Source organism: Bos indicus, chromosome 20, assembly GCF_029378745.1.
Source record: "Bos indicus isolate NIAB-ARS_2022 breed Sahiwal x Tharparkar chromosome 20, NIAB-ARS_B.indTharparkar_mat_pri_1.0, whole genome shotgun sequence".
Taxonomy (NCBI): Eukaryota; Metazoa; Chordata; class Mammalia; order Artiodactyla; family Bovidae; genus Bos; species Bos indicus.
Window position 1 is genome coordinate 66,213,838 of NC_091779.1, and position 25,613 is coordinate 66,239,450.

General features: G+C 53.3%; 1 protein-coding gene across 2 annotated transcripts in view; it reads right to left on the minus strand.

The window, feature by feature from the left end:
* The window catches only part of TENT4A (terminal nucleotidyltransferase 4A), a 42,284-nt gene that overhangs the window by 8,423 nt on the left and 8,248 nt on the right, over positions 1 to 25,613 (minus strand). For both annotated transcript variants that reach the window (XM_070774874.1, XM_070774873.1), the window contains exons 2-7: positions 7,887 to 8,010; positions 7,061 to 7,107; positions 6,097 to 6,217; positions 5,026 to 5,133; positions 3,767 to 3,895; positions 1,407 to 1,620 (exon numbers count right to left, since the gene is read on the minus strand). In XM_070774874.1, the coding sequence (XP_070630975.1) occupies positions 1,407 to 1,620; positions 3,767 to 3,895; positions 5,026 to 5,133; positions 6,097 to 6,217; positions 7,061 to 7,107; positions 7,887 to 8,010 (743 nt within the window). The remainder of the gene's footprint in view (positions 1 to 1,406; positions 1,621 to 3,766; positions 3,896 to 5,025; positions 5,134 to 6,096; positions 6,218 to 7,060; positions 7,108 to 7,886; positions 8,011 to 25,613) is intronic.

A 25,613-nucleotide genomic window follows, 5' to 3' on the forward strand; every position in this document is an offset into this window, starting at 1 on the left:
GAAATTAATGTCATACCCCAGGAGCCACGAAACAAAAACCATAAATCTGAGGGTGTTGAAAAACATATACAGGAGCTAAACATTAAAAAAATACCAAATATAATGCAAGAGACAAAAGGCTTCCCAAGTGGCGTGAGTGCTAAAGTACCTGTCAGCCAATAAAGGAGACAAAAGAGATGCAGGTTTGATCCCTGGGTCGGGAAGATCCCCTAGAGGAGGACATGGCAACCCACTCCAGTATTCTTGCCTGGAGAACCCCATGGACAGAGGGGCCTGGCAGGTTACAGTCCATGGGGTCAGAAGGAGTCAGACACGACTAAAGTGACTTAGCACACACGCACACACACAAATAATAAAAAATACCAAATACAGGTGCAAGAGACAGAAGTACAACATGTCAACAAAGAAAGACTTCCCTGACCGCAGAGGACCTTACAAAACCAGGGAGGACAGTGCAGCGGACGGACGGACAAAGCGCCTGAGCTCACACAAAACACCACGCAGGGGCTCTACACCCGGAGCATACCATCTCACCACCCAGCCTGTCGCTTGCTGCCTCTGACTTTATCACCCACAAAGAGCAGCGTGTCACCCAATAACCCCCCACAGACACCTGTGGGACTGACAAGTAACCATGCGTTTCACCTCACCCATCATTAAAGAAAGTACAGGAAGTGAAAATGGACATGCCTGGCCTTATCAGGTGGGCAAAGATTTCAAAGACGGCCAGCAAAGGTGCGGGAAACGCACCTTAACCTGGGCTCTGCAAGGAGCCAGTCTTACACCGGAATCTCCCTCTGCGCACAGAAGAGGACTCTCGGGTTTACCGTTAAGTAAAACCGAAAGCGGCAAAGTTGTCTGTGTTATGTGATGCCAACTGCTCCAGTATGCTTGCCTGGAGAATCCCATGAACAGAGGAGCTTGGTGGGCTACAGTCCATAGGGTCACAAAGAATCAAACAGGACTGAGCACACACGTCCAATCAATAACGAGGCAATATTCGATGTTAATATCCACACAGGGAAAATATGAGAAGAGCGTGCAAAGGGGAGGGGATTATGGCACACTTCACTTTTCTATGTGACAAGCTTCTGGGAAACAGATGCTTTATGACAGACAGGTAATACATTTCTATTCAGAAAAAACAGAATTTTTTTTCTTAATTCACACTTTCTACATTACTCTGATTACAGAAAGCAAACTAAGTTGCAACTTTAGAGTAAGTTATTTAGAAGTATTAACAAGGAATTCTGACGTGCCAGCCCTGACCCCAGTAGTACAGCAGGACTCTACACGAGATCCAGTGACTGCCCGTGGCTGGGCGCCTGTGAATGCTCCCTGGCTGGCATCAGCGGCCAGAGCACAGTGCCTGCAGATGGGGGCCCGCGCAGAGCAAGGGTCCTTACCAGGCAGCAGGGGGTCCTCAATGCACAGCATCGACGGTCTGTACCCGCTGGTCATGGCTTTCATGATCTCTTCTTTGGCGATATAGGCACCTCCTTCTTTTATTCTAATACCAGTTTTCAAGTAATTAAAATTTCTTCCATAGAGTTCAAAAAATTCCACAAGCAGCATCCCGAGGTTCTCATCTGCTCTCCGGGCGTCAATTCTCGGATGCAGCTGTGAAAGCGAGGCCCCCCGGTTTGTGTGGATTCTGGACACTGCAGACACTGCACACGCGGTGAGCTCAGACGGCTGGCCCAGGATGCAGTCAGGGGCCCTCGTCCACCCACCACCATCACCACCACCGGCAGCCAGGAGGCATCACCGGAGCCTGGAGAGCTTGTCAACCAAGGGTGTTCAAGAGAAAAAAGATCTGCTCATCTGAATTTTTAAATTATACTCCAATTCTTTGAAATTCAGAAGCCACACATTGCTACACAGACATCTGATTAACCCCAAATTCCCAAACAGTGGTAGGTGAGTGGACCATATTCTGTACAATTCAGAGTCACCTAGATGGTGGAGGCAAATTTATAGATTCTAGTATTAATTCCGTTATTTTGAAATGCAACCAGAAGGGGGCAGTGTGAGCCTGAAAAGCATCACTGCTCAGAATCCAAGGCCCAGCTGAACGGCCACCAGCTCTGTGCCAGCATTTACGGCAAACTCGCCTCACTGGCCGGCACACAGCTTAGCCTCAGCCTCAGCTCCACTCCACCTGTCCCTGCAGCAGCTTATGGATTTATTCTGAAGCTGAGCCCCTGTCTACTGACCTTCCTGGGTGTCATTAAAAGGCTCAGGAATCTGAGTGCACGGCCCACTGTGACGGCCTCGAGCTGTGAATTTCAACAAGTTAAACTGAACATTCAGCTTGCTGGTCCTACCAGTGCCCCGCGGGCGCATGCGGCCAGCCCACTGGACCCAGCAAACAGCACCACCCGCACTACTGGACAGTGACGGTCGGGAAGAGGACCATCAGGTCCAAGTCCCGGCAGAAGCACGGCAGCTGAAAGCGCTCAGAGTGCAGCAGCCGTGGCGCAAGCGCGGCTCCTAGGCTGCAGGCGTGTCCGGGCTCAGGAGCCCTCACGCAGGCTCAGCGCCGTGGTCCTGCTGCTCTCTGGCCTTCTCCCTCCTGTTTCCCCGCCTGAGCGCTACCCAGGCCAAGCAAGTGAGCCACGACCTCCGTGAGCCCCGGCATGGATCAGACGTCTCAGTGGGCACAGCGCAGAGGTGGGAAGGGCTGGGCACCAAGGGGGTGGAGCTGACAGTGGCCGCCCTGCCCAGACCCGGGTGGCCTGCGCAGGGTCACTGAGCCGGGCACCCAGCATCACGAGAGTGAGCAGTGGTCACACTACAAGGCTGCTGGGACAGTTCAGGTAAGCGGGAGGAAATAACTTAAGGACACAGCTCATGCTTAGTTCTAAAAAAAAAAAAAAAAAAAAAGGTCCGACACCTCGGGCAGAAGGGCTCTAAGGGCAGCGTGAGGGAGGCACAGCGAGAAGCAGCAGAGAGAGCCCCACCTGCCCGTGGGCCCTCACGGGGCCTCCCCAGAGGCACGCCAAGGAGACCCCAGGGTGCAGGGCGCTGGGCCCAGCCGCTCCACCATCAGCAGTGCCGACGGTACCGAGACAAGTCTCAACACAAAACCCTCAGCACCACCACAGACACAGAACAGAGGAGCAGCGCTGTGCGGCCAGAATACAGCAGAGGGGCTGACAAGTGTAAATGGCACGATCGTGCCTCGATTCACGCAGAGACCGCACATTAGAAACGCAGCGTAAGGACAGGTCATCAGCGCGGCACAGCCTTTAATACTCAGGTTTCCTGATAGGTTTTTCCACGCTACTCAACAAAATACGGGCAACAGATAAAAACAAAACACCAACTTTTCATCACTCAGGAAAAAGCTCTTATTTTTTTTTTCCCCATATGTGGGACTTGACTTTTTTTCTGAGACAAATTTTTCAGTATAAATGACAGTCAAGAATGAAGAAAAGGTTTTCACTGTCTTTCAAGGCATGTCTTTCAATTTTTCTGAACATAATGTTTCTTCAGGGTTAGGTCAACATATACTTGATTGATAAAATGAGATAAGCCCTCTAACAGTTACAACAGACACAAAAAAAACAGATGCAAAGGAAAAAAGTATTGATCAAAACAGTTTCATCATCAAGATTAGAAGTCAATTTCTACTACATCAAAACAGAGCTGGGCAGGGACAGCAAAGACCTGGAAGCCGAGAAGCAACTGGTCAGAACACCAGGGAACAACGACCCCCACGTCAGCCTCAAGGTCAAGGGTTCTTGAGACAAAGCGTACTCACCTGCAGAAAGCTAATGGCCATTAAAATGAGGCTGTACGAGCTAATCCCGCCTGTAAAAACTTCATTCAGGTCCCTCTGCAGGAGGAACTGTTTCAGTACTAAAATCAAGTAAGGCAGCAACGAATATTTCTGCAAATTCCAAAAGAAAGACAGCATCTGGTTATTTACTGTGGCTTTGAAGAGTCCACACTGGGCAGACTCCACATGCGGACAAGAAGCTCACTTCCTCGTCCTGCTCCTCGGGAGGCTTGAGGAGACCAGGCCTCCTCACCCCATGGGGGCCTGAGAAGAGATCCATGAGGGGCTCACTAGGGCCCTGCTGGGGGCCCCTCCCCAGATGATGGTTTAGCGCGGCTGAGGCGGGGGTCCTGCATGGAGACCCCAGGCCCAGGGGCGCAGGGAGTGAACGGGAGCTTCCTCCAAGTCTCTGCCCCCTCTCAGGCGCTGAGCACAGGGCTCTGTGGGTGCAGCCGTGGGCGAGGGAAGGTCCCAGAACCAGCAGGCAAAACACCCACACTCAGGGGCACCCATGAGACAAGCAGCGGGGTGGGCAGCTCACGAGGCAGGAGGCCAGCAGGACACAACACTGCCAAACGAAGGACAAGGGTGGAGAGCAGGGCGACTGGATCTGTGGAGGGGTGCGGGGGCTCAGCCACCTCCGCCGCGCTTCCAGCTCTGCTGGAGCAGAGGGGACTCTGCGGACCAGCCTGACTGCAGAGTGAGCGGCTCCCGAGGAGCGAGGCCTCAAACGACTGCAGAGTGAGCGGCTCCCGAGGAGCGAGGCCTCAAACTGGGGGCAGAGGCAGGGTCCAGACAACGCAGCTCTCTGAACGGGGAAGGATGCTCCACTTAACTGCACCACACACCTGGTCAGAGTCCAGAGTCCCTCAACTCGAGGAACACCTCCCATCCTGAGGCACTGAGACCTCCCCGCAACCCCAGAGAAAGCAAACCTACGCTCCACTATGATGTACTCAACTTGCAAATCAGGCACAATGAGCTGCAGGGATGGCCACTGTGTAATAACTAGAAGGATCTCTATAATGATGCGCAAGTGTATAAAATTATTAGGAAAGGAAGGCAAAGCTGCGAAACAGCTATGTAATTCCAAAGAAATAACACTCTAACGTAAATCCATCTGTAACTGTCTTTCTCATTAAAGATTATCGTTAGTTTAAAGGTTTCAACATTTATAAGGGAAACGTCAGCCAACTTAACAAGCCCCTTATCTGCATCGTGCTAACTTGCGGTGACAGCACCTTCATGTAATTCTTGATGAACTCCGCTGCCCGCACCCCGGTCTCCATGTTAAAGCTGATGTCGACTTTAACTTCTGTTTCCTGGTCTGTGAGTTTTATAATTGGTACCTGCAGAGATTTAATTTAGGGAACTTGCTTTAATAGGCAACATTGTTTATGGTCAGGTATCAAAATGTTTCCCAATTTATACAGAGAGTTTTCTCCTTAAACACAAAAGGAGTTTACACACACACACCCCATACTCATAGGCTAAACCCCCGATCCTGGAAACTAGTAGTAACACTGCCAAACTCACATTCTGGGGGCTGCTCAGGACAGTCAGGCTGAGCCCCCTTGGCTGCTCTGTATGTAAACACCGATGCCTGCTCAGAGGCCAGCAGCCACCCGGCAGGAGGGACAGAGCCACAGAGGGGGTGGGGCCACGGAGGGGCGGGGCCAAGACTGAGGCGCATCAGGGAGCAGGCCGGTGACACAGGGCTCCTAGGCTGTGCAGAGCTCTGGGTTTGGACAGACCCTGACACACACACCAGAGAGGCCTGGTCATCCACCTTCTGCCTGAGGGAAGTATGTTTTTTCATATGTGGACATTTTTGGAACAAGAAAGGACCAGGCAAGTTTTTCTTTCTGAAGTGTAACTTGGCAAATGGTAACTTTTTCTACGTAATAAATGCCGTGGTTTGATCACTGGGCCCCACTCTCCACAGAGGCAGCCTCTGAACGTGCCCTGCTTCGGGTATGATTATCCCCTCCTTGCACGGCTTCACAAAGGATGACCCAGGCGTATATTTTAGTGCACGACTAAAGAGTCATGCTTTAAAGTCATGCTTTAACCAGCATCCAAAGAGCTCAGTGTTTGCAGAGTTCAGTGTTTGCAGTACAATGTGCACTTCAGACGGTCTCCAAACATATCGTCAGCTAGAAACCCTAACTACAAAACACCACGAGCACATTCACATAAGCAGTCTTCAAACAGAACCAGTCCCCGCTGTAAACCGTGTCAGCTACCCCACAGCTGCCGGCAGGTGGCCGTGCGCCCCCTGCTCGGACGGGGCACCCAGCAGCGGCACTCACCGTCGCCTTGTCCAAGACCTTGATGGAGCCCGGCTCAGCCACGTTGTGCTTCCGCAGGGCCTGCTCCAGCAGCTGCAGTGGGGGGCGCTCCCACTTCCCAAAGACCACTAGGTCGATGTCACTGGACGGAAGAGAGGCGAGCGTGAACCCCTGCTCCCCTGTCTGCATGGCAACACACCGGCTGCAGGCCCACAGTGCTTCCAGGGCCGACATCATCCCACCAGCCTCTCCCTCTTAGTGAGAGAAAACGAAGTTTGTGAACTACTTGTAACAGGTGGAGAGCAGACGCTGACCGACTCGCCACACCACAAGGGGACTGCGGAGGCCTGGCCCTCCCATATGGACACCTGTGGTGGATCCAGCTCCCCACCAGCCTCGCCAATGCCACCCCAAAAATCCTGAGGCTGCAGTCTCTTTAGTCTCCGAGGATTAAACTGGCTTAGCAGAATGCAAGTTTTTAATAAAATGATGCACGTAAAACTAAACATTAAAAAACCCTTTATGAGGAAACGCTGGAGAGTGACTTTAAAATGCAAACACCTGTTTGATGTTTTCTATCAATTAAAAATCCTCACAAAATCCCATTCAAATGCAATTTTGCTTGAAGTTTCATTAAGATGTAAAAGCAACTTTTCAAAAGCATCCAAAGAGCTCAGACTGTTTCTGCTGCATGTGCTCCACGGCTCCCATCTTCCCCATCCCCTCCTTTCTCATCTTCTCTGCAGCCCATCCCAGTAAGTGCAAGAGGAAAAAGGCAAAGCAATCAATGATCGTAACAGTAAAGTAAATGTTTGCTTCCTGCAATTTTCCCCCTGTGCTCTGTGGCTTTCTCCTTTAGCTTACATTTCCAGTCTCAGATTTGCACACAAGAAAGCTGCTTTCAGCCTTCAGCACGCACAAAGATGCCACCCCCTGGCCCCAGCTTCGTCCACCACACCCTCATCTGTGCGGAGTGGGCGCTCACCTGGTGGGAAGGTAGAGACCGGTGCTGAAGCTGCCGAATATCTGCACCTGCAACAGAGAGCACTGCTCAGACCCGGGACGAGCGGGCAGCGCCCGCCGCCACTGCTCACTCGGCTCCTGCCCGGGGCCCCACTGACCGGACAGCATCCTCTCAAGCCTTAAGTTAAAAGCCTGCCCCAAAAGGAATTCTCCAAAGCTCAGAATCAAAGAACGAAACAGCCCCTTGCGGCGCCCACAGCCGCATAGCGCTGGTCTCCAGGCTGTGGACAGCACAGCGCTCTGTCCCAGGGCACCCAAGGGCAGGGATGAAACTGCTGCGGTAGGGACAAGGACACCAGGGCACCAGAGGGCCATCTCCCACTGCCCCCCACATGCCCAGGGCCCATGGAGCGCCTCCAAGAGCACATATGGTTCACTCACTGGGGAAGCAGTTTGCAAGCAAACACTTCCAGGATTCACACAATGGAACCCTGCTACGAAGTCTGATGCGGGAAGGGGTAAACTTATCTTAGGGTAAATTACAAACAAGGAAAATAATCACAAGATTCCAAAAAAGAATTCCCCAAGGCAGACAGGCTTCACACTTGAAGACGTCAGAAACTCAGAACCACCAGTGGGGGTGGGGGGTGGGGGGTGGCGAGCTGAGGAGAGCCCTACCCCCAGCCCGGGTTCCCGGGGTCCCCCTCGGCAGGGGCATGTGCGTCTCTAACAAGCTCCAGGTGAGGCCGCCGCCCTCCCAGCACTGCAGCAGGGGGCTCAGCCCGCCAGGTCTGCACAGGCCCGCAGACAGGATGTCCGCAGTGACACGGCACGGCGCATATACCCACATCGGCCGTCGGCCAGAGGTCCTTAACCACGGTCTCGATCCTCCTCACCACTTCTCTTCTCATGGCAGCTTCTTCAGGACAAGGGGACATGAAGTTATAAAAGTCAATTATTTCCTCGTGAAGTCTAGCGGACAAAAGAGAAACACACTGGAGTTACCATTAGATGCAACCACACGGCTCGTTCTGTTATCAGATCAGCGTGACACAAAAGCTATCACTGGCCACTTAAAATCCGGTTTCTTGTTTCCTCTTGAGAGTACAGGGTGAGATGACCCCTCTGTGGGGAGGCAGTATGGTTCAGCACCCCAGAGTAACACGAGTGCATTGCACCAAAGCTTCTGACTGGCATCTAACGTCTTATCCGAAAGAAACGTCTCAGTGACTTGACGTTAAGAAACTGAGAAGGTGAAGGGTGCTCCCAACGGAGGCACGACAGGGACCCCAGTTACCCAGGGGTCTCACCTCAGCCGGGTGTGCTCCAGGCCCAGGGGTGCCCTCACGGCGGGCTCTGAGACAGGCCAGGCCAGGAGAAGACACCTGACCTCAGGAGCCTGGCAGGCCCGAGTCTTAGCGGCCAGGTCTGCCCGACCCACTGAGACAACGCCCCAGATCGGCAACAAGGGCCCAGGCCACGACTCGGGAGCCAGCGACCAAGGTGTGAGGGACACCAGTCAGTTCAGCCCTCCCCTACTCCATCGTTTCTAACAAAGATATAAAATAAAAAGCAGTGGTTTGAGGACAGACTGGCGGGCTCCGAAAGCCACCTCGTACCCCAGCCCCCAGAGTCATTCCTCTGCCAGTCCCCTGGGGGGGGCAACGTAGGGTCATCGTTCTGCTGGAAGGAAGACATGTCACCCTCAGTTACTTTGCAGGATTAAAGATAAGGGAGCAAATAACCTACTCCCAGAAATTATGTATCAAGTCAAATCTACTTGGTTCCCTTCCAAGTTTGATTACTAGTAAGGAAAAGGCAATGGCAACCCACTCCAGTACTCTTGCCTGGAAAACCCCATGGATGGAGGAGTCTGGTAGGCTGTAGTTCATGGGGTCGCTACGAGTCAGACATGACTGAACAACTTCACTTTCACCTTTCACTTTCATGCATTGGAGAAGGAAATGGCAACCCACTCCAGTGTTCTTGCCTGGAGAATCCCAGGGACGGGGGAGCCTGGTAGGCTGCCGTCTATGGGGTCGCACAGAGTCGACACTGAAGCGACTTAGCAGCAGCAACAAGGAAAAGAAGATAAAGTGAAATTCATTCATTAATAATATCAACATCAGCTCAACAGTGAGCAAGACAGTCCACCTGAGAGCAGGCACGACTTGACGGAGCCATCTGGTGCCTAGCCACGAAGGTGAGGCCAGACGGCTGACATCTCGTCCTCCACCAACTCAGCTCACAGCCAGCTGTGGCTCTCTCGCCCGCAGGATCACCTCCCCACAGCTCACCTGCACTGACAGTCCTAGGACTCAGTTTACAAGTGACATGAAGCCACTGAAAGCCCAGACAGGTCGGAGCAAGAGACACACCCTCAACACCCTTGTTCACGGCACATCGGCAGTGTCGGCGAGGCCACCACTGACCGGGGACCTAACTTGGAGCCCACCATGTCTAATTTTCCAAACAAAACATCACCCCAAGCTCCTACTGCTTAAGCCATGAGTCCAGTTTTTAGTCAATCAGAAAAGGTAGTAAGTCACACCACACTGAAATGCAGCAATTTTACCAAAACAGCAATCAAATTTCCAAGACTTAGGGGGTAAAGCTTCTAATCATCTCAACAATGACTGAGAGCCAACGACATCCTGAGCCTTTTCCCGCAACCCTTCCAGCGGCTCAGATGGCACGTCGTGAGAGCTGTGAGCCACAATTCCCCGAGCTCAGCACGGTCATCAGCATGACCAGACGTACCAGGTGAGTGACCAAGCCAGGGACCCTCCTGCTATCGAGGACGTCAGCCCTCACCCCCAGCACCTGCCGGGAGGCTGCACACACCCCTGGGTCACCCGTCCGTCGGTGAGCAGTCAGCCCACCCCAGCACCAGGAACACAGGCTCCCCTGCAGCTCAGCGCTGTGGGTAAGAGCAGAGCACAGAGGTGCAGAGACGCTGACTGAGGACACAGGCCTGGAGGAGCCAGGCAACTGGCTGGAAGACTTGGAAGAACAGCAGAGCCGATGTGGTCAAATCCGAGCTCACGTTCCACACATTCAGCACGTGAAAGCATCAGGAGACAGGCCACTCCAACCCCCCAGACGCCACCACAGAGTGAAAAGGACAGTCGTGCGAGACACAGCCACACACCGCCACCCCTCAGCCTCCCGAGGCCTGCCCTCAGGGCCGCGTGTGACGGGCGGCGGCGTCAGACGGCTGTTGACTTGCCTTGTCCTGTTCCACCGTGAGACACTGAATGCGTGTCTGCTGCTGCTAAGTCGCTTCAGTCATGTCCGACTCTGTGTGACCCCAGAGACAGCGGCCCACCAGGCTACCCTGTCCCTGGGATTCTCCAGGCAAGAACACTGGAGTGGGTTGCCATTTCCTTCTCCAATGCAGGAAAGGGAAAAGTGAAAGTGAAGTCGCTCAGTCCTGTCCGACTCTTCTCGACCCCATGGTCTGCAGCCTACAAGGCTCCTCTGTCCATGGGATTTTCCAGGCAAGAGTACTGGAGTGGGGTGCCATTGCCTTCTCCAGAATGCGTGTCTGAGATACGTAATAAATCGCATCTGTAAATTCACGACTGCTGTAGCACGTGTCAGGAAGAGGATGCTTGCTTTGCCTCTGGGAACAGAAGGGATCTTGCTGGAGGCCTGGCTGGACAAGAAGGCTCTGGTCCACCCTGGGGCTCTTCCTCCGGGAAGGCAGGGCCCCTCAAGGTACTGCTGTGGCTCTGGAATGGGAGGCCCCGTCGGTGCACAAAGTCATGACAAGGTCTGACAATCATCTGGACAGATTCAGAAAGCCCTGAAGCTGCCTCCTCTGGCTCGGGCTCTCAGAGGAACCCTGAGAGGAAGGAAGCTCCAAGGGCAGGAGAGGGCTGGGGGCCAGGCAGAGCTGTCCCACAGGGCCTGCGGGCGGGAGGAGCAGTGCCCCCACCCCGACTAGGCATGAGGTGGCCAGGAGTCCGGCTCAGCCAGGGGAACACGACCTTCAGGACAGGGCACCTGCTCACGGCCTGTCTCAGCAGTGGCTTGTAACAGGCACTCCATCAATACTCGTGGGATCAATCACGTTTTGATCAAATACATAGTTTGCTGATGACCTCATCACCGAAGACCTGGCCTTCCCTATACAATGTCATCAAAAACGAGTATCCAGAAGGTGTTTGACTTCGGCACTGGATAACTCAATGCATGAGTACAAGTCACTTAAACGGCCAAGTATCCTAGGAAAAGGTACACAGTCCTAAATAAAACAGCTGGGATGTTGTTATTCAATATGGAAATGAGTTTGAGTAAGCTCCAGGAATTGGTGATGGACAGGGAAGCCTGGCGTGCCACAGTCCACGGGGTTGCAGAGTCAGACACGACTGAGCGACTGAGAGACTGAACTGACACCACAAGAAGCATCCATCAGCCTGAGAAACGACCTGTGACGGGCGGAACAGCACACTCCCACATGGAGCGCTGCCGACCGCACCAGCATCAGACACATGGCGGGGCCTCCTGACGATCACCGCTTCCGAGAGTGAACACGCACGCACCTTCAGTTCTCCAAAGGGTTTACAGCACTATGGCCAGGAAGAGGTTTCATCTTTTCTACTCAATAATGAAAATGAGCATGGTTGCTCTTCTCTTCTCACACAACAAAATCTCTAACGAGTCTCAGAGCTGACAAGACCTCTGCGTAAAAACCACACTCGAGTCTCGCATCAGCATGCAATTTAGTCATCATGTCTCCGGGGGCCCGCGTCACCCGTTCCCACACCTCTCAAGGAAAATTTCTATGCTGTGACCGTTGCGGACCATCTCCTCTATCATGATCAGAGAAGCGGGATCACAAAACCGACCGGAGCGACGATAACCTGGAGGGCCCAGGTGCTTAAAAGATCATGGACCTCCTGCTCCTACAGGTACCAGGGAGCCCCGACAGAAGCCCCAGGGGCCTTCTCAGAGAGTTTAAGGGCGGTGCACCCACAGCCCTTTCGCCTGCCCTTTCCCCGGTCCTGGCACTCTGGGGTCAGGGAACCATCACTCTGTGACTTTCCCTCTCTGCAAACTCAATCCTGACACAGTAGCTAAAAAAAAAAAGGAAGGCAGATTCCTGCCTCGTTCTACATCTGAAAATGTAATACAGAGGCAGAGGTAAAGTTTTAAATGAAAATATCAAACAGAAGAAAAATCAAAGGCACCTACCTCAGACCTCCCGACTCCACCACAAACATGACAATCCCAAAGACTGAGACAGCCGAGTCATCGCAAAGAAATTCTATCCAAAAACATGTGGTGTGTAAACTGTCAGCTACACGTGGCAGAAACAGGAAGGATTTGTTCAGAAAGACCAAGGCACTCTCAGACTGAACCTCACACCCTGGGGTCAGCTGATCACGGGTCTGACTGAACGAAGGTTCCCTCACTGAGCCTGAAACACCTGGGCTCTGGCGCGCGCGCACACACACACACGCACGCTCTGTGTTCATGTAACTCAGGGAAAGGTCCAAGAGGCCACAAGCCAAGGCCACCGGGCTTCCTCCTCCAGGTGATCAACAAGCTGGCAAGAGTGACCACCCCCTACTCTATAGACACCTGGGTGCTGCTGGAATTTGGGGGTTTATTAGAATATACTCATCTACGTATAAATTGAAAAGTGAACAGGACTGCCTTGGTGTCCAGTGGTTAAGACTCTTAAGTTTCCACTGCAGGGGGTGTGGGCTTGGGTCCCTGACTGGGGAACAAAGAACCCGCATGCCACGTGGTATGGCCAAAAAATAATTTAAATTGTGTATAATTTTTTAAAAATGATAATGTTTAAAAAGTGATAAGGAAAAAAGATGCATTTTAGAGGAAACCCAACTGAGGAAGCACATACAAGTTCACTCATGAGTGTGCTCATTACACCATTAATTGTATTTAACATCCGGAAATAACACTAAAGTAGAACAGGAAATAGCAAGCCACTCCAGTATTCCTGCCTGGGAAATCCCATGGACAGAGGAGCCTGGCGGGCTACCATTCTTGGGGTCGCCAAGAGTCAGACAGCATTGAACAGCAACTGTTAAAAGTAAGCGTTACAGTTCTTGATATAATTTATATATACACACACTGCTACATTCACAAAACTGTGACTTAACAGCTCAACAAGACCCTGGTAAACAACGGTGCCTGATTAGAGCATTTTCCAAGTAACTGATGTAACTTGTAATTGGGCAAAGACTATTATTCTTCCATTATCACGAAAACGTACTATATTCCCTTAACATTTCAATGTGTCTAAAATTGGGATGCATCTTTCAATCAATGGCTGAGCATCAAACCAATTCAGAATTAAGTATTTTTCTTTCTTCACGGCATGTTTCATAACAGTACACCTCTAAGCTGGCTAATGAACAGAAAGTTGTCTATATGAAGTTTATATTTCAATTTCAAATGGGTCGAGTTCCTGCAAGTAACGGCACCTCAGATCCAAAGGAACACGTGAATTAGAAGCTGGCCACAAGGCACCATGGGGAGGCAGAGAAAGCCACAGAGGGTCACGGGGTGTGAGGCCTGACTGTGACTCTGCAGACACGAGGTGGAGAATCAACTCCAGACACCTCTGCACAACACAGACCTCACCCTCACGTAAGGAGACCCGAGTGTCCTTGCGGCCCACCGCAGGGTCTAAAGGGGTCACCCCACAAGCAGCGGAGCCCGGGACAGCTGCCTGTGGAGGCAGCTCTAGCCTCTGGAGAGGTGCCGTCAGCTGGGACGTGGTGGGAAGCCTTGCTGGCAGGTGCACAGGAGGAACTAGAGGGCAGCCTCACGTCGTGTCTGCGAGGCGGGCTCTGACACACTCCAGCCCTGGCGACAGGCCAGGCAGACCACACGCAGCTTCAATAGTCAGGGCGGAAGAATCTCAAACAGACACAACACAACGGAGCAAGTCCTGAACTGATGCCCTTCCTGGCTATTTTAAGGAAGATGCAAATGGTGAGACCAGAGTTTTCGGTGAATTTTAATTAAGGAACTGCTAGAAAACAAGCCTCTGAGACATTTCTTACAATCACTCTCTTGTAAGAGTTCAAACCCACTCAAAAGGTAGCGACTTTTCAATTTTTAGTACATTAATTAGCCAAATGAATTTTTGCATTTGTTTCAGTATCTATTTAGTAAATACATGGCTGCTGTCCATATTTATGAAATCCAAGTCAATGAGTGTTTTTAAAGAGCAGAAGACAGAGTATTAAGTTGGGTACCAAACTATGTCATTTCACAGCTAATACAGCTATTCATGAGAACAGATGACCCATTCCAGGAGGAGGATTTTCGCCTGCAGAAGCTGAGCTGGCAGGATTATATGGCTTCCAACACTGGCTAAATCTGAACCAAAGCCAGCGAGGGCTGGCTGGTTCTGAAGGGGGCGCCTGGCAGCAGCACCGCCCCAGCCCGGGGCCCTGGCACCCAGCCCCAGGCAGAAAGGCTCCTTCTCCCGCTGCCAGCACGGCACAGTCTGCGAGTGGCTCCATGGAGACATCTCTGCACTCAAACAAGAGGACAGGCGATGCACCACAGCAGGCAGGAGACGATTCCACAGGGACTAGAATCGAGGATAGCGAAACGTGCTTCAAACAGTGTGGGCAGGGGCGGGGCAAACGGGAAGGCCCAGTGGCGGCTGCTGCAGGTCTGCGAGGGGGGAGCACAGAGGGCTGCCTGTTCCCCTACATGTGAGATCCCCGTGGCTTTTTCCAAGGAAAGCCACGGTCAGAAGTCAGACTTCATTCATCGCTTAGCGGGAAAAGAAAAACGAGATGAATGAATACGACCTCCTCCAGCTCGGTGACAGGACATTTCGGTGCCCAAGCCCACGAGCACCGCGCTCTCGGGCACTCAGTCGTCTGACTTGTCCATCCCGTGCTCCCCACGCCCCGGCCCCCGCCCCCACTGCCCCCCTACTGCTGACTACGAGTCACCCTCCCTTTCACACCCTCCCTTTCACACCCTCCATGAACCTGGTCAATTCCAAATGCCTGTGGAAAGCCAGGCTTTTTGATTACAGTGAAAAAGGCAAAAGAACTTACTAGAAGCCGTCTTCCACTGTTGATGTATTCTCATTCTCTCCCTCTCCCACTCCTTCCAGCTCTCCTTACAAGCCTTGATAAGCCAGTGGTTTCTCAGAAACCGGAGTGCCCTCCCTCAGCTCCACAATGTTCACGCTCTGCATTTCTGCCACCAACAGCACCTTGGTGAAAAGATCTGGAGTGAACCACTAGAGTCTTAGAGGAGATTTTCAAGCCACCTGAATGCTCTTACAGCAAGAGCCCAGTGCCCGACCGCCCACGGCACAGACAGGCCTGCACCCCCGTGGCTACAAAGCACAGGCTCCTGGACAGACAGACCTGCACGGGATGACCAAATGACTTCTATTTTGGGGGTGGACAATCCTTTCTAAAACACAGTTAGTGAGCTAATTACAAATCATTTGCATTTATTTTTAAATAATATTACAGACCAATTACTATCTCTACCAACTATTTAGAACACCGTGAATGAGACCGTCAAAGGTTAACTTTTTAACCTAAGCTCAAAAGTGTAAGGAGACTGAAACCACAAGCCCGTGTGCCTCCAGAGCGCTCTGGGTTGTCACCGAGCCAGGGCTCCCACTGTCTGCCTGCGGGCCGCACCTCGGCCTCGTTGCATCCGCCAGCACCCACCTGGGTCCAGGGCTTCCTGAGAGCACAGCGCTGCAGGAAGCTGCGGGACCTCCAGAGTGCAGAGGGAGGCCCCAGGGGAGCTGCTGCCAGGGGAGGGTCCTGAGGGCTGAGTGACTGGAAGAGGAGGAGGAGGACGTAGTGACGGACGGGGGGCCCTGGGGCGCCAGGCCAGGCCAAGGCCAACCCAGGACAACGAGAGGGCCAGGCCAGAGGGCTCTGCAGCTCAGGAATCGTCAACTCTGTCACCCTGGTCCATGCAAATTCAGCTCTTGGCAGAAGCAAGCTTTCGGACTTCCCTGGTGGTCCAGTGGTTAAGAATCTGCCCGCTCATGCAGAGGCCAGGGGTTTGACCCCTGGTACAGGAAGACCCCACATGCAGCAGGGCAACTAAGCCTGCAGACCACATGACGGAAGCCAGGCACCTGAGAGCCAGCGCTCCACGAGGAGTAGCCCCTTGCTGGCCACAACGAGAGAAAACACTCTCAGCAACAAAGATCCAGCACGGCCAAAAATAAATTTTTTTTTTTTTTTTTTTAAAGCAAGCTTTCTCTCTCCTTCCCTCCAGAGATCTGTCTTGGGATGACTCACACAGAACTGCGTGCAGGCGACGTCCAAGCACCTGAACTGAAGGGAAGCAGAGGTGCCTCTGTGTGGATCAGGGGAAGCACCTCTTCCCCCTGGCAGACCAAACCCAACCATACTGCACACACCAAGCAAGGGCCCTGGGGCCCCGAGTAGCCTGAGAATCACAACTATCTCCTCTTCCTCACAGAAGCAAGCAAGAGGTCAGATATCAGAAGCTCTTAATTAATCATGGCAGAGGCAGTTAATTTAAGGCATGTCTTCTCAAACCCACTGCGAGAACAAAAAAGACATGCTAACATGATTTCTACACAGAAAATGCTGGTTAAGACACCTGAGAGCTTCCCACAGACCAGGACGAAGCCAACCTCAGCATTTCACAGACATGTGAGCAGAGATTCCGGTGGTTACAACTGCTCAGAACCATCACTCTGCCAGGATGCACCACAGCCACCAGCTGGAGTAAGCCAGCAAGGAACTCCCACTAAGCAAGTCCTCAACCCGTCACGGGGTGCAAATGACCAGTGGGGCTCAGCCTCCTGACAGTGGGGTCCTGAGGAGCCCACATGCCCTCCAGGACCCACAGTCTGGAGGAGCTCACAGCCAAGGGGCTGCCAGGGCAAACGGTGCCAAGAAGACCCCTGGGTGAGCCACACGCAACAGCTCGGGACCCCGCCACCCAGCCCTGCACGGCAGCCGCAGCACAGGCCCTTCAGGCCGCAGGGCTCAGAGGGAACTGCCCAGCCCCGCTCCTGGCTCCAGGAGCTGGATCACTTCTCAGATGGAGACAGCTACATCTTCTGTCCTATTTCCAGATGTGCTTACACTCACGAAGGTAAGCTGGGTAATCTTCTGGGCAGCAATACGGTTAAGAGTCTGGGAAGAGGACTACTCTGGGAGACTGCACAGTACTGTCCGCGTTGCCAGCATTTTCACTAGTGTCTCCCAAGTAGTCTTTGTTGTTCAGCTGCCAGTTCGTGTTCAGCTCTTTGTGACCCCGTGGACTTCGGCAGCCAGGCTTCCCTGGCCTTCACTGTCTCCAGGAGCTTGCTCAAACTCATGTCCATCAAGTCAGTGATGCCAGCCAACCATGTCATCCTCCGTCGCCCCCTTCTCCTGCTGTCAATCTTTCCCAGCATCAGGGTCTTTTCCAATGAGTCCACCCTTCCCATCAGGTAGCCAAAATATTGGAGCTTCAGCATCAGTCCTTTCAGTGAATATTCAGCACTGATCTCCTTTAGGATTGACTGGTTGGATCTCTGTGCAGTCCTACGGACTCTCAGGAGTCTTTTCCAGCACCACAATTCGAAAGCATCGATTCTTTGGCACTCAGCCTTCTTTATCATGGAACTCTCACATCCATACATGACAACTGGAAAAACCAAAACTTTGATTATATGAACCTTTGTCAGGAAAGTGATGTCTCTGCTTTTTAATACACTGTCTAGGTTTGTCATAGCTTTTCCTCCAAGGAGCAAGCATCTTTTAATTTCATACCTGCAGTTACTGTACAGTGATTGTGGAGCCCAAGAAAATGAGATCTCCCACTGCTTCCACTTTTTCACCATGTATTTGCTATAAAATGATGGGACGGGGTGCCATTACAGTCTTTCAGGCAAGTATTATTTGATCAGGACTCAAACCCACAGCCGTGCAGCTCATGATCCTGACCTTCAGCCACAGGCTGGGGAATCACGCTCAGCAAGTCACCCAACACACAGACACGGGCAGAAATATGCACAACAGGCTTTTATAAAAAGTGAAAAGTTGTATGTATCTATTCCTAGTTATTTGAGAAACAATGTACATTAATTTTCATCCTGGAAAACTGTTTAAAAGAGCTTTTTGAGACAGGAGGAGCCATTTATCTACAGTTAGATTTAAACAAACATACAAAATGACCCATTTGTGACACATTTAAAGCAACATTAAAAAATAAGAGAGAAATATGTTAAGAACAGAAAAGTAGTATCGGTCGTTTTTGTCCTTATTTTCCGAATTTCTTCAGTAACTACTATACTGCTTTTATAATGGAAGCCAAGAGAACGCGTCCCCATGCAGGGTTAGTGACTGACTTCACTCCAAAGACCAAAGTCAGACACTGCTGAGCTTCGCTTCTCTTCAGGCGGGCCGCCTTCAGCCTTCACATTAAGGCCAAACCCACGCACGCGCTCCCTCTGGCTGGGCCCTTGCCCGGCACCCTGGGGGCCCAGGGGCCTCCTCCTGTGCTCATCTCCAACGCCGTGCAGCCCTAGAACTCTGGTTAAAGTACACCCAGGTCACTGGCTTATTAGCAGAGAGACAAGGCTTCTAAGAAAGCCAACCTACAAGCCCAGAACCACCTCTGCGGACGTGGATGACTGACCGGAGGGGACCAGTGAGGAAGGGGATGTCCACCACCCCTGCTGGTCTTTCTGGCCACTCCATACCAGGGACTGTGGCTGGCTCCCCGCTGGCCGGCTCCTGTCAACAGTGCTGCTGCCAGAGGGCTGTGCCCGGTGGGACTCAGGCTACATACAGATGTCACATGTGTGCTCTGTCATGTCTGGGTCTATGGGACCCCGTGGACTGCAGCCCACCAGGCTCCTCTGTCCATGGGATTTCCCAGGCAAGAATACTGGAGCAGGTTGCCATTTCCTCCTCCAGGGGATCTTCCCAAATTAGAAACTGCTAAAATTCACTAGCAATGTTATCGTATCAGTATTCTTACCAGGCAGACAGTAACTGACACGCACACCTGCCTGCTGGGGCCACTCACCTGTGACACACGTTACGAGCACGACCCTCAGAACCCCTCCCCCTCCCACCTTACAGATGCTCAGAGGCTGGCATCCAGCCCAAGCCTCGCAGCCCACACGGAACCTGCTGGCAGGAACCCGAGGTTCACGTGTCTCTGCTTGCGCTGCTGTGAGAGCCCCCTGGAGCCTCCGTGCTCCCCAGCACACCCCCCGCTTCCTGCAGACCTCTGCCCAGCCAGCTGCTCTGTCCCTGGCCCCGACCACTGGGCAGCGACGCCAGACACCTTGTGTGCCTCTCCCCAGAGAACGCTGTGTGGCATACCTGATGGAGGGCGTTGCCAACCACCATCCATGTTCCTGGGACCCAGGGGGGCACTCGGTGAGCCTGAGCCCGCTCCCGGCAGACCATGGACATGACCACGTGGGCGCTTGTCACCGCCAGGCGCCTGTGCGCTGCTGGCCACATGAGAGCCAAGTCTCTCCACACGCCCGTGTGTCAGCATTTCTCAAAGTCCACTGTAATTAAAGCTACTTAATTTCACGGTATCCAGTATTTGTGTATACATCAAAGTCAAGTGTGACCTATGATACCAGAAGAATAAAAACATAACTTTTAACTATCAAATGTTTACTTTTCATTCAATCGGCAAAAGTTCTCGACATGTGTAGAGCAGGCAGTAAATCGTTTATTCCAGTTCTGCCCGGCATGACTGAGACATGTCCATCTCTCGAGTCTCAGGGTCAGGCCTGGGGTTTTGGCTCAAGACACCAGCAAAAGCACACGCCAACCTCCCAAGGCCCCCCCAGGACAACCAGGAAAACATTTTACAGAAAAGGGGGACTACACAACAGTGCTGAAAACTAGTAAAAACAGACAGGCAGGCAGGCAGGCAGGGAGGACAAAACACAGAACTCACTGGCCCCGAAGGTTTAGGTCCACACTGAAGACCAGAAAGCAGACGCGAGTCATCGTCTGGCTCCTTCAGCCAACCCCGGTGGAGCAGGCTCTGACCCCAGCTACACAGAGCGCCAGACAGAGAAAAGCAGGCCCTCGTCTCGTGGAGCTGGGTCAGGGGCCGTGGAGGAGGAAGCCAAGCAAGCAACTAAACCAACGTGAAGCACAGCACACCCTGCAGAGATTCCAGACGGTGGCCGTGGCCAACATCACGGCTACTCCACGGTGTGGGGTCAGGGGCAGCCTCCCAATGAGCTGGTGCAAGAGCTAGGACAGAGGGCAAGACGCAGCCAGACGTTCAAAGATCAGGGCAGCCCTGGAGGCCAGAAGAACCTGGCACCGCCTGGAGCAGAGAGAGCCTGGGGCCGACACACCAGCAACGAGGGCCAGCCACCCCTGGGCTGACCTCACCTCAGAGCAGACGGACGCCAGGCCTGGAGACCCCCCATGAAAGCACGGGAGCTGGGCCCCAAGAAGCCGAGCTCTTCAGGGAACAGGCTTCAAGCCCCAAAAGGTGGCCCACAGACTTGCCCCAAGACTCTCCTCTCCACCCAGGGGCCACGGGTCCCAGAGAGCCCGCCGAAGGCACAGCAGCCCCTCCGGCCTGCAGCTGGCCAGAAAGGGAACATTCCAGGGGAGTGGGAGGGCTCGGACACCCTCATGCCGCATCCTCAGGGACCGCAGCCCAGGACCAAGGCAGAGCAAACCGAGAGGCAGAGACCAGGATGCTGAAGGTCAACCAGGACGGCAACCCAGTGCAGGAGTGGACGCCGGGTGGGGTCAGGAAAACCCACTCCTGTGCCTCATGCTATGGAAAACCTAGCTAAGAATGTGGCCATAAACAGGGGGCGAAAGGAGGGTGAGGAGCCACAGGGAGCACAGGGGAGCCACTGCAGCAACAGCCTGGGAAGGGCCAGTTTAAGGAGGGCGGACAAAGAGGGGAAAGAGAGAAGGCAGGCTGTCCACGTGGAGAAGGTGGAAGACTCCCGCCAACAGGAAGATGAAACCAACAAGCACCCAGCCCCGAAAGTCAAGGCAGAGCCTGGTATGTGGATGGCAGGGCGGCTGCAAGAAGGCCTGAGGCAGGGCCCTGCCGCAGAAAGGACCAGGTAAGGACGGGAGACAGCCTCGGGCATCCAGAAGCAACCAGCGTCCCTGCGCAGAGCTCTGTCCTGCCTCAGATCTCTGACGACACTGAGACGGTGGGCAGCACACTGAGGACACGATGCTGGCTCCCCGCAGGCTTTGGGGAGCACATGCCCACGAGCTCTCCTGTACACCAGACTGGTAGGCCCCAGCCCGTGGAGCGGCCAGGGGATGAGGGCCAGGGGGAGCGAGGGCTCAGACCCAGCCAGCGCCAGTGCTCACACGCAGGGTAGCCCCACAAAGACGCCTGCCAGAATGTGGAAAGCTGGTGGCGTGCAGGGACAACCTGGTGCCCAGCATGACGTCTGCACAAGTGCAGAATCGAGGCTGAGCGACTGCAGACTGCGGGGTCGGGGCGGGATCCCCACCACTCTGGGCCTGTTTACCCCGGAAAACACGGGGCTGCTGACGGCACCCCCAACGCGGCATCATCATGAAGATTCAACGAGTCCACAGTGTTCAGAACAGGGCCTGGCACTCAGGAGGAGCTCAATAAACGAAGGCAGTGATCACAGTGACGGAACAAGACACCAATGCCTAATGCGCAGTGACAGACAATGGTGCCCATGTCAGGAGCTGGGGACAGACTGAGGGCCGTGTCGTGGGCCCCGCAGATGGGTGCCTTACACGACTCTGGGCGCCGCAAGCCCAGCACCTGCTCCCCGCACGTCTGGGCGACGGTGAGGGCCTCGTCCGGGCGTGCGAACTACCAACTCTCCGTGTCCGCATGGTGGAGACAGAACGAGGGAACACGGTCCTCTTCCCATAAGGGCAGTCTTCCCACGATGAGGCCCCATCTGCCCGCATCTGAGCCCATCACCCGCAAAGACTCCACCTCTTACCACCACCACACCGCATGCACCAGGGCTTCAACACGTGACTGGCGGGAGGCAACTCCCCAGCACGGGCTCACAGCTCTATGTGGCAGCAAGCAAACGCAAGTGATTTTATTACAACTTTTTACTCTAGGGCTTTCCTGGTGGCTCAGTGGTAAAGAATCCACCTGCCCACACAGGGGACACGGGTTCAATCCCTGACGAGTGAAGATCCCACGTGCCCATGCCTCGAGCAACGAATCCCACGTACCGCAACCACGAAGCCAGCACTCTAGAGCCCGTGTTCAACAACAGAAGCCGCGACAAGAAGCATCACAACTAGAGAGGAGCCCCGCCAGCCACAACTAGAGAAAAACCTCACACAGCAATGAAGACCCAGCAAAAAAAAAAATCATTAAAAAAAAAAACTTTACTCCAACTTTTCTTTACACTTAGCCACATAAGGTTTTCATCATCTTTTTCATATTCTTAAACTATTATTCTATTTAATAGTGAATCCTACTTTCGCTTTCAAGCAAAATTAATAATTCAGTAAATTGTATTTAAGGAACACTGAAGTACGTCTGCTGATAATGCCATGTGTCCATCCAAACAGGACTTAGAGAGATGTCCACAATGGCAGTCACCTGAGGGCCGGTGGATATTTCCCGGGGGTAGGCTTGAGTGATTTTAAGCTTTTTACTTTTTACCAAAAAACACACAAATCTGTTTTATAAAACCAATATCGTTATTTAAGTCAGCCTACAGCACACTCAGATTCAGCGGCTTGAGCCTCATGCCCTCTCCTCCTCCTGGAGAGGTGGGGGCTCGGGAGGCCCACAATGATTAATAAATACCACGACACGCACCGAGGACCACTGCCATCCCTGCAGCAAAGGCCCAGCTGCCCTGTCCAGCTGCCCCGGGACGGAGCCATCTTCCCCAGCCCCGCCCTCTACTTACTTCCCACGGGCTTACTCTAAAACCCATCCTGAGAGGCCAATTCTGCAAGCTCTCCTTCACTCCAGGCCTTAACCTGTGACAATACTCACAGGTCCCCGGTGTCTGGAATTTGGACTCAGCTCTGTATTCTTAGCTCTAAACTTCACCTTGCACTGAGGTTTGTACGTCGGTCCCTCATGAGTCAGTCTTTGACAGAGACACCAACTCTTCAGACAGATTCATCATCCACTTCTTCCCAAGAGATAACTTGTAACAATACTTCAGAATCCCTTTGCATTTCGTAAGCCAGGCAAAGTATCCTCTTTCCTATATTTCAGTCATTTCCAGAGTTATACCTCAAGTTTTTAACCTGTCTGCTTAAATTCAGAGGAGATGCCAATAACAGAATACTCTGTGCGCTGCACCAAGGCTCCCCTGACCGTTCACCACATTCCTTCCTCTTGGCCTTCCTGAGGGCACCAACCCCTCCCCAGCGGGCAGTGCGGAAGCCGGGTTTCTTGTCCAGCAGGCCTAGGCTGAGGCGCCTGTTCTTCGGCTTTCTAGCTGCACTGTGGGCAGGACGCGTCATCTACCAAAACTTAACCTGCTCTTCACAGTGAGCTCCTGCCCAAGGACCTGGGAGGAAGCAGGACAGTGAGAGCAGCCTCGACACCGAGGTGGCCGGAGGCACATGCTCGCCAGCCCTGCTTTTCCATCTTTGAGTTGTCTTCCAGAAGAACCCAAGTCAACAGCTCCTCAAACCCTTCACTGTTCATAAACCCCGAGCTCTAAGAACAATCCCGATGGCAGGAGTCCTGCGGCCTTCCCCAGGCAGTTCCAGAATACCTGGGGGAAGGGGAACTCCTCGGACATCAGAGGCCGGAAGGGCCCCCCCCCAGGTCCCCCAGCTCTATCACTGGTCATCAGACCTTCAAAGTCCTGAGGGGTGGAGGGCCTAGGTCCCCGTCCCTTGGTCTGCCGTCTCCAGGAAAGCAAAACAGCAGATGACCCTCAACAGACACACCGCAGCCAGGTCTGCAGAGCTGCGAGCTCCAGCCCAGTCTCTGGCCATCTCCCCAGGGTCAGCGCCAGACTGACAGTCCCAGGGGCAGCACCCCTGGCCAGATCACATCGGCCTGGGCAGGCTGTACTTTTCTGTCTACACAACAGGAGAAGGCTTACAGGGAGAAACCTGTGGGGCGGGCGGGGGGAGGTGGGGTGGCGAGACCACCCTGCAGAAGAGACTGGGATGCGGGAGACCACCGCCCACCTGCTGGAGCAGACCCCCCGGCCGTCGGAGTCCTCCGCCAGGAACCTGGTTTATGCTTCCTGCGCTCTGCAGACAGCAGCCCTGGGAAAGAAATTCCTCTAGAAACTCAGAAACACCGTTTCCGGGGCTTCCCAGTGGTACCTTGATGAGCAACACAGCCTCTGTTGGTGTAAGGGTGTGATTTAGGCAGCAGTTACTAAATCAAGCACCGTGTTTTGAGTAAAGAATCTGAAGTTACTGCAGTTCAGTGCTGTCGAACGTAAAGTTGTTTAAATTTTAAGTAAATTTAAGTATGATGAAAACCCAGCTCCTCAGCCCTGTGTCAGTGGGTCAGTGGCCCCCACGCTGGGCAGCACTGAACCAGGCCCCGTCCTCACGAACGTCCTGTGGGCGGCGCGGCCCTAGTTCTGACCCACCCGGACCCTCACCCCACTTTCCTGCACAACACATAGCTGCCGTTCAGTCGCAAGTCGTGACACAACCCAGAGCACATGCTGAAGGCTGCAAGGAGCTCAGAGAAACAGCATTAACACCTGCCCCTTCTACTCAAGACAAGACCAAACTCCCAAAGGCTTCTAAGCAAGTTACACAGGGCAGCCCCCACACACCTGGTAAATACACAGAGGACCCTGGAAGCTCTGGGAAAACAGGACGCTTAAACCTAGAGGACCCAAGACTCAGGCACTGTTTTAATTTTTAAAAGCAGAAAAGTTTGTTGGGATCAAAGGGAGAATGCGTTTTCCGGCCTGGGTGGGGCTGCCCCAGCTGTCCCTGCAACCCGCCCAGTGCCCTGCAGCCTTCTCTCCAACACAAAGGCTCTGGCCTGAGAGGGAATGCTGCCACTACCCGGTTGGCCGGTTGGCAACAAGAACCACCTAACTTTTGGTTTCGATTTCTCTAGAGAAGAGGGAGGAACAAAACCAGTGGCCTTCCTAACTCCTCCATGTGACAACTCACCCGCTTGCCTTTTATGTGACAGGTCCGGCGAAGGGCCAGGCCCCCCGCCACAGTGGGAAACACACTGGGAAAACACAGAGGCTCACAAGTCAGGACCCTCAAAGAAGCCAGTCACGTCCAGACAGGAAAACCAGGCTACCCGAGACGGGGCTAACCCAGTGAGCTCAAGGCCTTGCCCGTGCTTCCCCACGCAGCCACCACCACCAGGCAAATGTTTTGATTTTTCATTTCCTTTTAACTCCTCCACCCTAGCCATTCCTTCTGATTCCCAGGATTCCAGAAATGTTAAGATCTGAAATGCCTTTCAAGGGCTTCCCAGATGGTTCCAGTGGAAAAGAACCTGCCTGCCAATGCAGGAGACATGAGACACACAAGGTTTAATCCCTGCGTGGGGAAGACCCCCTGGAGGAGGGCATAGCAACCCACTCCAGTATTCTTGCCTGGAGAATCCCCACAGACAGAGGAGCCTGGCGGGCT